At 48.9% G+C, this 13,426-nt stretch overlaps 1 protein-coding gene across 1 annotated transcript; it reads left to right on the top strand.

Moving 5' to 3' along the window:
• On the top strand, window positions 1-12,644 carry LOC140219508 (uncharacterized). The gene is given in 4 exon segments (XM_072289342.1): window positions 1-313; window positions 391-715; window positions 717-3,969; window positions 12,609-12,644. Coding segments are annotated over 4 exon segments (3,927 nt in total).
• Window positions 12,645-13,426: the final 782 nt, after the last annotated feature.

Below are 13,426 nucleotides of genomic sequence, written 5' to 3'. Positions count from 1 at the left end.
ATGGCAAACGAGATCATGGAAATCAAGAAGCTTCTGACGACCCGTTCCACCAATAACGAAACGCCCCAAGCGGTATCATGTGAACCAACACCCAGCATCAGCAGCGCTGTACCATCAACATCCGCTGAGAAGGAACCGGCACCCAAGAGACGAGCGATCGAGAACCTTAAGGAACGCAAGCTCAACGACCGGGTGGACAACCTTAAAGACAAGGTCGACCAAATCGAGGAACACCTCGACGGGCTCGAAGATTATATTAAGACAACGTTCACCACGATGATCAACGACAGGTTCGCCGCCATCGAGCGGACGTGTCAGCAGTTAACGAACGCAATACAGCAAATAACGCGACAGTACAATCAGCAACAATCATGGCCGCTCCAGCAACAGCAACAACTACAGCAGTGAAGGGTCTCGTGACCTGGCACTGGAACTGCAACGGTTTCGCTAGCAAGAAGGCAGTCTTGCAGCAACACATAACACAAGTAGCAAGCAAGCCTGATATAATCATGATACAAGAGACTCGCACTGATGCAGTGTCGCTACCCGGTTATCGGGTATACGCCAAGTCTCCAAAGGTCAGCGGCGGTAGAGGGATATGCACATTGGTTCGCAAGGGACTCACCTTCATTGAGCACGAGTTGCACAATAGTAAAACTGAATACACTCTCATCGAGGTCGTTACGGGCAAGAAACAAAAGAACAGCACCTTTCTTTAACGTCTACAGTAGCCCTTCACACTGGAAGCAAAAATTCAAGACCCTCCTTCACAGAGCCAGCACCGTGGCGGGGACTCACAGGCTCGTCGCCTGCGGGGACTTCAACGCGGCACACCCGGCATGGGGATATAACAAGCAATTGGCCAAGGGGCGAGACCTGTTCCAAGACTCATTAGACCTGGGCTTCACCCTCATCACAGACCCGACTGATCCTACAAGGATTGGGAACTCTGTGTCCAGGGATACGACGCCGGACCTCACGTTCGTGAAGAACGACGAGAAGGGGAATATCTCCTGGCGCAACACGGGGTCAGAGCTCGGCAGCGACCACTACATCGTAGAGGTCATCATACCGGATGAGGTCAAGGCCTCGGAGGACACCAGAAAACATAATTTTACGGATTGGGATGCCTTCCGTAGCCTGTTACCAACGGAGATGGAGGAAATCGAGAACATAGAGGAATGGTCAGCCCACATCGCAGGGAAGGTCAAGGAGGCGACCAAAATCATAGAAACGGATGAGCAGGTCGACAAGGTTGACAGCCGCCTCGCGCACTTATTCGAAGCAAAGCAATTTATCCTAAACAGGTGGAAGAAGCAACGACTAAATCGGCGCCTAAGGAAGAAGGTGGCGGAGCTGAATCGCGCCATCGAAGTTCATTGTCGGCTGCTCTGTACGCAACAATGGAATGAAATATGTAATGCTGCGGACGGGCAGATGCATTGCGGCAAAACCTGGAACTTGATGCGGCATCTGCTCGATGAGACTAAAACAAAATCCCACCAACGCGACCGCCTCGCAAAGATCATTCACAGAGCAGTCAAGGAAAACGGGGAAACTGAAGTAATCAGACGCATAAACAGCAAGTACCTTCCGGTTACACCCACGGAAAGGCATCCTGAGTACGGCGGTCAAGCCAACGAGAAGCTTGACCGCGACATCAGCGTCGAGGAGGTGCGAGCGGCCCTGCACGAACTAAACAGCAAGTCGGCGGCCGGCCCGGATCACATCTCGAACAGAGCGCTCAAGAACCTCAGCGATGTGGCCATCGAAAACCTCACCGGTTACTACAACAAGTGTTGGAGTGCGGGATCACTGCCCCAGCAGTGGAAGACTGCCAAGACCATACTCATCCCCAAACCAGGCAAGGCGCCGAACACAGACAACCTCCGGCCCATCTCGCTCACGTCCTGCGTGGGCAAGGTGTTGGAGCACGTCCTCATGTGTAGGTGGCAGTATTACCTGGAGGAGTCGGGACTATACCCCACCACGATCATCGGGTTTCGGCGTTCCCTCGGCACCCAAGACGCGATGATTCTGTTGAAGAAAGATATCATTGACGATGACACCCTAACGAAAGACAACAAGGCCATTCTGGGGCTGGACCTGCAGAGCGCCTTCGACAAGGTGAAGCACTCTGCGATCCTAGCCCAGGTGTCCAGACTCAACATGGGCGCAAGAACGTACAATTACATCAAGGACTTTCTGACGGGGCGGACTACCGAGCTCTGCGCCGGCGATCTACGGCTCCAAGAGAAGAGGCTCGGCAGTGTCGGGACCCCCCAGGGCTTGGTCATCTCGCCGTTGTTATTCAACCTCGTTATGATCGGGGTGGCCAAGCGACTATCCCGCGTCGAGGGCGTCCGGCACACCATCTACGCCGATGACATCACGCTGTGGGTTCCGGGAGGCAGCGATGGTCACATTGAGAGCACGCTGCAAGAAGCCGTCGACGCGATCGAAGACCAGCTGAACGGTTCCGGTTTGATCTGCTCACCGAGCAAGTCAGAACTGCTGGTGTTACCACCGAAGTACGTCAGACGTAAGAAGAGCGAAGCGAGGGATTACGAGGCCATCAAGATCGTGACGAGGAACGGCCACGTGCTCCCGGAAGTCGACAAAATCCGGGTGCTCGGCATGATTATAGACAAGCGACGGGGCAACGGCGAGACTATTTCCCGCCTTACAGCCAAGATTACCAACGCAATACGTCTCATCAGACGGGTTGCCAACCGCAAGGCCGGGATGAAGGAGGAAAGCTTGATTCGGCTTGTGCACTCCTTCGTAATCAGCCACGTCACCTACGTTGCAGCCTTCCACAACTGGATGCAATGTGAAAGGAATAAAATCAACGCCCTGATACGCCGAGCTTACAAGGCGGCGCTCGGACTATTCGAGTGTACGAACACCAACAAGCTCCTGAGCCTGGGGGTACACAATACCCTCGAGGAAATTGCGGAAGCGCAACGGACCGCCCAGCTGGAGCGGCTCTCTATGACCGAAGCCGGCAGGCGCATACTCCGATACTTGGGCTTCACGCCCGGCGCGAAAGCGGCGAGTAGCGATGTTTCTGTCCCGGACGCAACCCGGCGCCGGATTCGGGTGGACCTCATCCCGAGAAACATGAACCCGGAGTATAACAAGGAGAGAAGAGCGGCGAGGGCCAAGGCCCTCATCGACTTTCACGTCAAGGACGAGCACGCAAGGTTCGTGGATGCGGCAGAATATCAGGGAGACTGCGCGGCGTTCGTAGCTACCGTCATCGAGGCGTCGTCCGGCGCGACCAGGGCAGCGGCGAGCTTACGGCTCCGCGACGCGTGTCAGGCGGAGGAGGTGGCCATTGCCCTGGCCATTGCCGACCCCGGGTGCGAGATAGTGTTGTGCGATTCGCGAAGTGCAGTGCGGAATTATGCAAAGGGCAAAGTGTGTGGTGAGGCTGTGCGCGTTGTGTGCTCGGCTGACCTGCAACGACAGAATCGGTATGTTAGAATCAGGTGGTTCCCGGCGCACGCGGGCAACGATGCGTCCGAGAAGCACGATAACCACAACGAGACGGCACACGCAGTGGCGCGAGCGCTAACCAACCGCGCCGCTGCAACCGACCGTCCAACGTGGTGTAGTGCCAAGGATCGCATGACGACGTTCAACGAACTCACACAGTTCCACCGCCTGGCTCGAAGGACTTTCCCACCCCCGCACCCGGGGCTGAGCCGAGCGGAGGCGGTGCTGTTCAGACAATTGCAAACTGGTTCTTTACCCACCCCAGTGTTAATGACTAATCTATACCCTAAATTATATGTGAGTGATGTGTGCCGCGTGTGCCAGCGGGAGAGGGCCACCCTGACGCACATCCTATGGGATTGCACCAAGTTCCCCAATGAGGCTACGACAAGTACAACGATTCCGCCGCGACTCGCGGCTGCGGCGGAATGCTACGAACACGAAAGCCAAACCTGGGCCGTCCAGCAGGTCTCGGCGGCTCTTGAAAGACAAAGGCCGAGCGAAACCGACGGAACGTTGCCCCTCAGGGCGACCGACCGCGGGAGTAACACGCGCTGGAGTTGAGTAGAGACCACCCGCTGAGAAGACGTCAGGGCCCGCGTCACGGCGCCATTTAGTCATGGTGTCGTTCTGCAGGCGACTAAATGAAGCTGTCTCTCTCTCTCTCTCTCTCTGTCTCTAGCGTTCTTCCAAGATTCCGGTACGTTCGAGGTCATGAGGCATTGTGTATATAGGGCGGCCAATCTTTCTAGGACAGTGTTCCCACCATCCTTCAACAAATCTGCTGTTACCTGATCCTCCCCAGCTGCCTTCCCCCTTTTTTTTTCAGTTTCAGTTTCAGTTTATTGATGCGTTTGAAATGTTTACAGAAAAAGTAACTCTAGGAGGTCCCATAGTCAAAGACTGGGGAGGGACCTCCCCAGTCTTTGAGGCATAGCTCCCAAGGCGTTCTTTACCTCTTCCGGTGTTACTTGTGGGATTTCAAGTTCCTCTAGCCTATTCTCTCTCAGCTTATCGTCGTGGCTGTTACTGGTACTGTATAAATCTCTATAAAACTCTTCAGCCACTTGAACTATCTCATCCATATTAGTAACGATATTGCCGGCTTTGTCTCTTAACGCACACATCTGATTCTTGCCTATTCCTAGTTTCTTCTTCACTGCTTTTAGGCTTCCTCCGTTCCTGAGAGCCTGTTAAATTCTATCTATATTATAGTTCCTTATGTCCGCTGTCTTACGCTTGTTGATTAACTTAGAAAGTTCTGCCAGTTCTATTCTAGCTGTAGGGTTAGAGGCTTTCATACATTGGCGTTTCTTGATCAGATCTTTCGTCTCCTGCGATAGCTTACTGGTTTCCTGTTTAACGGGGTTACCACCGACTTCTATTGCGCACTCCTTAATGATGCCCATAAGATTGTCGTTCATTGCTTCAACACTATGGTCCTCTTCCTGGGTTAAAGCCGAATACCTGTTCTGTAGCTTGATCCGGAATTCCTCTAGTTTCCCTCTTACCGCTAACTCATTGATTGGCTTCTTATGTACCAGTTTCTTCCGTTCCCTCCTCAAGTCAAGGCTAATTCGAGTTCTTACCATCCTATGGTCACTGCAGCGCACCTTTCCGAGCACGTCTACATCTTGTATGATGCCAGGGTTCGCGCAGAGTATGAAGTCGATTTCATTTCTAGTCTCACCATTCGGGCTCCTCCACGTCCACTTTCGGCCAACCCGCTTGCGGAAAAAGGTATTCATTATCCGCATATTATTCTGTTCTGCAAACTCCACTAATAACTCTCCTCTGCTATTCCTAGAGCCTATGCCATATTCCCCCACTGACTTGTCTCCGGCCTGCTTCTTGCCTACCCTGGCATTGAAATCGCCCATCAGTAGGCTGTATTTTGTTTTTACTTTACCCATCGCCGATTCCACGTCTTCATAGAAGCTTTCGACTTCCTGGTCATCATGACTAGATGTAGGGGCGTAGACCTGTACAACCTTCATTTTGTACCTCTTATTAAGTTTCACAACAAGACATGCCACCCTCTCGTTAATGCTATAGAATTCCTGTATGTTACCAGCTATGTTCTTATTAATCAGGAATCCGACTCCTAGTTCTCGTCTCTCTGCTAAGCCCCGGTGGCACAGGACGTGCCCGCTTTTTAGCACTGTATATGCTTCTTTTGGCCTCCTAACTTCACTGAGCCCTATTATATCCCATTTACTGCCCTCTAATTCATCCAATAGCACTGCTAGACTCGCCTCAGTAGATAACGTTCTAGCGTTAAACATTGCCAGGTTCATATTCCAATGGCGGCCTGTCCGGAGCCAGGGATTCTTAGCACCCTCTGCAGCGTCGCAGGTCTGACCGCCGCCGTGGTCAGTTGCTTCGCAGCTGCTGGGGACTGAGGGCCGGGGTTTGATTGTTGTGTTCATATAGGAGGTTGTGGCCAAGTACTGCACCAGGGTGGCCAATCCTGCTCTGGTGAGAGAGTGCGTTACCGGTTCTGGTCACCGGGATCAGGCCGCACTCCAGGCCTGTTTGTGCAATTTTCTGAACACACGTTTTTTTTTTGTATTTTCCGGTGGAGAATTGTGCGGCACCGGGATTTGAATCACGGTCCTCTTGCACGGGAGGCGGATACTCTACCGTCCCCGCAGGAGCTAAATTAAAAATTAAATTATGGGGTTTTACGTGACAAAACCACTTTCTGATTATGAGGCCCGCCGTAGTGGAGGACTCCGGAAATTTCGACCACCTGGGGTTCTTTAACGTTCACCTAAATCTAAGTACACGGGTGTTCTCGCATTTCGCCCCCATCGAAATGCGGCCGCCGTGGCCGGGATCCGATCCCGCGACCTCGTGCTGAGCAGTCTAACACCATAGCTACTGAGTAACCACAGCGCGTCCCGCAGGAGTTGTACGCCTCATTTAACCTACAGTGGTGCCGTATTTGATCAGTCAAGGAGGACCAATCTGAGCTCGGTTATACCGCACGGATGGCACTCGGCTAGAGAACCTGGTATTTATGACCTGCATATGTGTGGCCATACATAATTGAAGATATATATCTTTCTTTTTTTTTATTTTAGGAGGGTTCCCGTACAGTGATAAAATAAAGGAAAAGACATTAAAAAGAAAGAAAAAAAGAAAGAAAAAGGGGGAAAAAGGAACATAACAGGTGATTTGAACTCGTGACCGTTGGATGTTGCCCGGAAAGATAGCTCAGTCGGCTGGTTCGTCAGGCCCCAGGCTACTTTCAAGCGCCATAGCTCCTGCTCAGAGCCTCATACTTATGTCTAAAGGGACTGATGTTGTCCGCGATAGTCGGTTTACTTGGAAGGCATACTTTCTTGGAAGAATGGCCGCCCGAGGAGAAGAGCGAACTCGAGCGGCTTTAGAGACTAGAAAAACTGCCCTAAAATATTTAGACTTGAGGGAAAGCTTCGTTATCAAACGATAGCACGGCAATCAGCACTCGAATACGACGAGAGAAATTATTGAGACGTGGAAAATTCCCTTGAAATAAATATGGTTTGCGAGACAAATGCTTGTAAGTATTGAACCTCTTAAAAGATGAGGGGGGGAATATGCGCTCACCGAGAGGGCATCGTGGAGGGCTCTGCGGCCGGAAACAAAGCCTCCCTTCTCCGCCGGCCAAGAGGGGAAAACGCGCTTTCCGATCGCTCAAGGTTGCGCGGACATAGTATAACTCTAGCGTCTAGGAACAGCTTAACCAGGTGCGGTGGCGGCACGCATAGCGTGGGAAGCTAGCCGCCGGAATAACTATCTCAAGGACTGTTGCTGACGAGGGCGAAATACCTTCGTGTAATTATATTAACCCTAATAGGACTACTTCCGAAAGAAAAAAGGAAACGGCCCAGTAGGCTATACTACGAGAGCTATGACTGATAATTTCCTATATATATGTTCATCTCATCTATGGGATCGCATGCGCACGCTGTTGCTTTGTCTCTGCGTGTAGTAGTTAAGAGAGCCAATTTAAGGGCGGAGAAGAAGGAAGGAAAGGAAAGCAATATTGCAGCGCCGTAGTTTTAAAGCGCACCCGTGGTAGAGAAACGGAAGGCGATATAAGCGTGCGTGGCCATAATACGAACACGACAAACTGCCTTAAAACATTTAGACTTGAGGGAAAGCTTCGTTAACAAACGATAGCACAGCAATCAGCACTCGAATATAATTATAACCCTAATAATTGTAAATATTCATCTCATCTATGGGATCTAATGCGCGCGCTGTTGCTTTGTCTCTGCGTGTAGTAGTTAAGAGAGCCAGTTTAAGGGCGAAGAAGAAGGAAGGAAAGGAAAGTCTCTGAAGCAAAATTGCAGCGCCGTGGTTTTAAAGCGCTACCGTGGTAGAGAAACGGAAGGCGATATAAGCGTGCGTGGCCAAGATACGCACACGACAAACTACCTTAAGATATTTAGACTTGAGGGAAAGCTTCGTTATCAAACGATAGCACGGCAATCAGCACTCGAATACGACGAGAGAAATTATTGAGACGTGGAAAATTCCCTTGATATAAATATGGTTTGCGAGACAAATGCTTGCAAGTATTGAACCGCTTAAAAGATGAGGGGGGGGAATATGCGCTCACCGAGAGGGCATCGTCGGCACGCACATACACACACATACATACATACACATACATACACATACACATACACACATATACACATACACATACATACACACACATAAAGTCTTCCGCTCTTTGAGTCTGCTTTTAATACAGTATTACATGAAAAACTAGACGTTTCATCAAGTCGGCGTACACGGAATGAAAAAAGTTAATGAATAGTTTTTTTATACTACACACATGCACGGTACCTATACATATGAACATCTCTAGATTTTTAATTGCGAGAGGTACAAAGATCAATGCTCCGCAGGTGTAATTACAGCATTTGCAATAAATACATGTAAGGATGACGCAGTGCGTCGGTTTACAAGTGAGAACTTTGGGGATATGAGTCCTCCTGTTCGTCACGCGAAGCACAATGAAATACCAAGTCTTTTTGTTTTCTGCTTGAGAGTGCTGTTACAACCGGTGTTCCCATCTTCCCTGCGCATGAAGACAAAATAGCGCTCGAAGAGGGACAGGGAAGGGCTGTGCGCAGGAAACCCTCGTATGCATTGCTCGCAGAAGAATCATTCTTTATGCGCACAAGCTTATTCAAGGCAGCGCTGTTTCATCATACGGCTCCAAACGGCCTGGCGGTAGACTCGCGTGTGATAATTCGAGGAAGAGGTAAAGAAATGAGTCAGTTGGATAGCTGTACATACTTAGTGCACGCAATCTACTCCAGATTTCACAACTCTAATGACAGAAGCACACATTACTGATCGCCTCAAAAACCAAAATTAGCTCTTCGCTCAGCAGTCCTGGTGACAAATTCTTTGACTTACGTCTTGTAAGTTGAGCGTGACAGTCCTTTCATTGTAAACGTTCCTTGTGAACGTGCAAAGTGGGAAGATGTGTTAGCCTCCTCTGCGTCTTGCGGTTCCTCAAAAAAAATTTCATGCGGCGTAAAACTGCTGAATGAGCGTTCTGCCCAAGCTACAGATGCAAGTACAGAAAGAAGTTGCATGTATTTGACGACATGGTATTGCAGCTCATGGACTTGTTCAGATTTTGCGTGCAGAGCCTTCGAAATGGTTTCATTTGATAAAGACTCGACATTGGACAAAATAGAAGGAAACTTAAGAACTGCGCCGACAGAAGGTTTAGATCGAAATCAGCTGCGTGCATGCCCAATGCTGCGTGCAGGCCGCGATTGTGATGACTATGATGATGATGATTTAATGGCATCCACTTTGAAACGGGGCAGTGAAAAATAGTCACCTAGCCTGCTTGATTTAATCAGGTATGCTATGCTTATTTTTTATCTAGCATTCTTGTATTTCTCTCATTAATCTTTTTTTTTCTTCAAAAGTACCTTGTACCGCTAGCCATGACTGTAAGAGATCAGGTCGTATTAATCTCTTCCCTGGTTTTTTTCCACCAATACTCTAAACGTCTCTTGCGTATCTGGATTGCTGACCGGTTGACGCTTCTGTCCACTTTAAACCCAAGCTCTTCTGGAAGGTCTACGTTACCTACGGTTCTCACTGGGTGAATCCCTTCGCATTCCATTGGGATGGGCTGAGTGGTCTCAGGATTTTTGCTGCAGCGTACACATGCCTCAACAAGTTGCGAATATTTGCTCCGGTATGTTTTTGTCCTTAGGCGACTGGCTCGAGCCTCAAATAGCAAGGCACTGGCCATTGTGTTATAGTACAGATTTTCCTTTCAAATTTCTTTCTTTTCATTTTTCTACATCTTTATGGTCCTTTTTGTTTCCATTCTTTGCATCCAATTAACTGTCTCTGTTTCACTCACTTTCTTTCTGATGACTCCTGGTTTTCTATTTACAGATTCAATTACCTCGTACTTGGTTGCAAACTTTCTTGACCTGTTCCTCCATTCTGTGTCCACGCGTTTCACATGCAGATACTTGTGCACTTTAGCTGCCCATTTATTTTCATCCATGTTCGTGAGTCTTTCTTCAAAACTAGTTTTGCTCTGTGCTTCTCTGACTTCAAAAGAGGCCCAATCCATGTCACCCTGCACTGCCCCATTTGTGGTTTTATTGTGGGCTCCCAAAGCCAACCGGCGTACCGGTCTTTAGTAAACTTCCAACCCAGACAAGATATCTAATTTGAACCATAGAATGGCATTTTCGAACGTTAGCGCTGGCACCATTACTCTTTCCCTGATTCCACGCACCACCTCATACTTACTGTGGCCCCACAATGCTCCGTGTTTCATTACTGCAGCATTCCGCTTCCCCTTTAGTTTCACATTCTGTTGGTTGGTGCTTGAGTAAGTCTTTCCTTCGTTGTATATGCCGAGGCAATTGTATTGCTTGATTATGGGTATGACTCGCTGTTGAATATACACCACGTAATTACTCGTATTTTCATTAAAGATTATAATTCCCGATTTCTCTGTGCTAACCTTGAGGCCTAAATTTGTCGCTGCATTGCCAAAGATATTTGCAAGTGTCTGTAAATCTCTTTTATTGTATGCTAGTAGCACTATGTCATCCACATACATCAGTCTAGGGAGCTCGTGTTGCACCATTTGTCCATTACGCATGTCGAATATATCAAACCCTAATTCGCTGCTTCCAAGTCGTCTTTCTATGCCCTTTATATAAAGCGAGAACAACAATACAGACAGGACATCCTTGCTTCAGCCCTTGGTGAATTCCCACCACCTCATTACCTTTTCGGCCTTCCCATACAACTTGCACTTGGTTGTCTCTATATATCTCCGTCAGCAGCTCCACGAAATCGTCCTCTATGCCTTCGTGCTTAAAGGGACCCTGAAACAATTTTGATGATTTTCTACAAACGTACTAAGTCGTTAGAGTAGGTCTTTCTGATCATTAATTGACGCATCTAAGTGCTTTTCGTAAAGCGTGTAATTTGTTATAAGGTTATACAAATGTACATCGCTGCCAATGGCAGCACACTGCTCAGCGGAATTTTCAGCTGCTCCTACCCATATGACGCAATCACCCCGTTGACGTCAGTAGGGCAAGCTATCCGATTGGCTGCCCAGGGCGCGTCATCGATAATTTTTCCATCTTTATGGTGAACAAATGATGTTCGCAATAGTTCGAATGTTAGTTAATTTGTTTCTATAAAAAGAAACTAACAGAAAGAGAATGCACAAGAACAATTTCTCACTACACTTAAGCACTTCCGGCACACAGCAATCGTCGTTTGCTTGTGTTACAACATGCTCCATTTGACGAGAGCTGCACGGTCAGAGGCGGTCTCAGTCTTTTCGCGAGCACTATGATTTGACTTTGTTACGTTATGGGCTGCAAACGTAGCGACTCGCAATATTTCAAGCTGTGACATCGTGTCCCTCTGCAACGCAGCAGACGAGCGGACTGGCTACAGTGCATCGGACTGCCGCTATCCGATCAGCGCCAGGATTTGGGCGTTTGCTGCCGTCACTTTACAGCGGAAGATTACTAACGCAATAGCATTTTGCGAGTCCGGTATTAGGGTACTAAACGCAAGCGATGTGATTTGTGTGCGCCCGCTGTGTTTGCGAGAAAGACAATCAATGTATATATCATAGGCGTGCATCGACAACCAACCACTATATGAAAGCTTTCTTTTTTGTCCATGGCCAGGTCACAAAGGCCATTGTGGCTTTTTTGAGAGACAGTGAGGTGTATATGCGACTTTGATAAGTGTTTCAGGTCTTTCTTTCACGCCTCCTCTTCTTATCATCATCATCTTCGCTTTCTACTTCTCCTTTTGTTCCCCTCCCCCCTGTCCCGATGCGTAGCAGCCGGCTAGAAGGCAGTAGTGCAGACCAAAATCTCAGCTTATCTATTATAACGAACCTCTCTACCCGCCGCAGTAGCCCACTGGCTATGGCTTCGATTGAGGTTGCGGGTTCGATCATGGCCACGGCGGGCACATTTCTATGGGACGAAATAAAATAAAAAGCCCGCGTATTTAGATTTAGGCGCACGTTGAAGAACCTCAGGTGGTCAAAAATTATTCTGGTGTCCCCACACATCGTGCCTCATTATGAGATCGTTGTTTTGGCACCTAAAACAGCAGAATTTATCTTTCTTTTATTCTTCCTCGCACAGCTTTCGATTCTATCACAGTTAACGCCAGCAGAGATGCCACTTTACAACCCTTACAGTGTGCTTGAATGTGAGCTCCTGGGTGCCAGTGGAAGTGAAGAAAATGGGCAGATGGTTGCTACAAGTGGTGTCAGTGAAAGCGGTCAAATCAAAGACGGCATGGCGAGATGCCTACATGGGAGATCATGCATGCAGTCACTTGACATGTGCGCCAGTAATGCTTTCTCGGCATGTGAGGGCCATTAAAAAGCTGCCGCTGAGAGCAGTGCCCATCTCCGAAGGAAGTTGCACTGCCAGGCTCCTTCTGTTGCAGACATGCAAGGTAACGAGATGACAACATAATATGGCAAGCAATTTCTTATAGTAGTGGTAGTGCCGTGTTATACAGCGCTGTAATAGCCTCTGTAAGTTGTATGCCACAATCCACAGGTGTCACAGGAAGCGGTACAGGGCCTGGCCGTTTGACCGTGTCGTTTCGCGGGATGAGCATAGAGCAAATGTGAATGGTCTGCATGGTGCAGTCACCTGGTGGCACAGAGCTCAACCACACACAGTAGCAGTAACGAAATGTATTCTTCTTTGCTGTTGGTGTAAATTTTTCGCAGGAGTGTAGTCGTCAACACTTTGTTTTTGTAAATGCTTAAAATGTTTTACACTTGGTTAGAGCAACATTAGCTCTTTGTTTGGCTGGTTAAGCTCTGCGCCAACAGGTGGATGGGCCGTGGAGACCGATCAGGCAGCTCACGTATGTCTACGCTAAAGTTTCTTCATCAGCTTGAGTTTATGCCTCGACCGTTCCGTCGAAACGCCCAGCTCGCCTGTCGTCACCGGAATACCAGACACGTTCGGCGCTGCGACAGAATGCTCGCAACGCACGCTGCTTCGATAGCTCTCGCTTGGAGTCGTCTGCCAAGCAGCTGGCGTGAGAGTTTGGTGAGGCTTGGCTAGGTCGCTCCTGGAGAACTGGAAGTCGACGACACGACGTGCCATCATGACGCAGAGCCAGTGAAGGCGGAGCTTAGCCCCAATCACTCGGCGAACGAGTTGAGGAGAAAATGCATGACTATGCAGGAGGGTAACTTGCAATCATCCGTAGCTCTCTTAATATGAGACGTTTCACACAAATTGGGGTGTGAATGATTAACTTTAGCTGTACCCTACGCGTCTACAAAATTCGTCCGAACCGTTACAGGGGCCCTTTAAGAGTATCACATAACAATTCCCTCTCTATGTTGTCATAGGCACCT

The sequence above is a fragment of the Dermacentor andersoni genome, chromosome 1, assembly GCF_023375885.2.
Source record: "Dermacentor andersoni chromosome 1, qqDerAnde1_hic_scaffold, whole genome shotgun sequence".
NCBI lineage: Eukaryota > Metazoa > Arthropoda > Arachnida > Ixodida > Ixodidae > Dermacentor > Dermacentor andersoni.
Note: the sequence above shows the minus strand (reverse complement) of the source record. Positions and strands in the feature narration are given on the sequence as shown.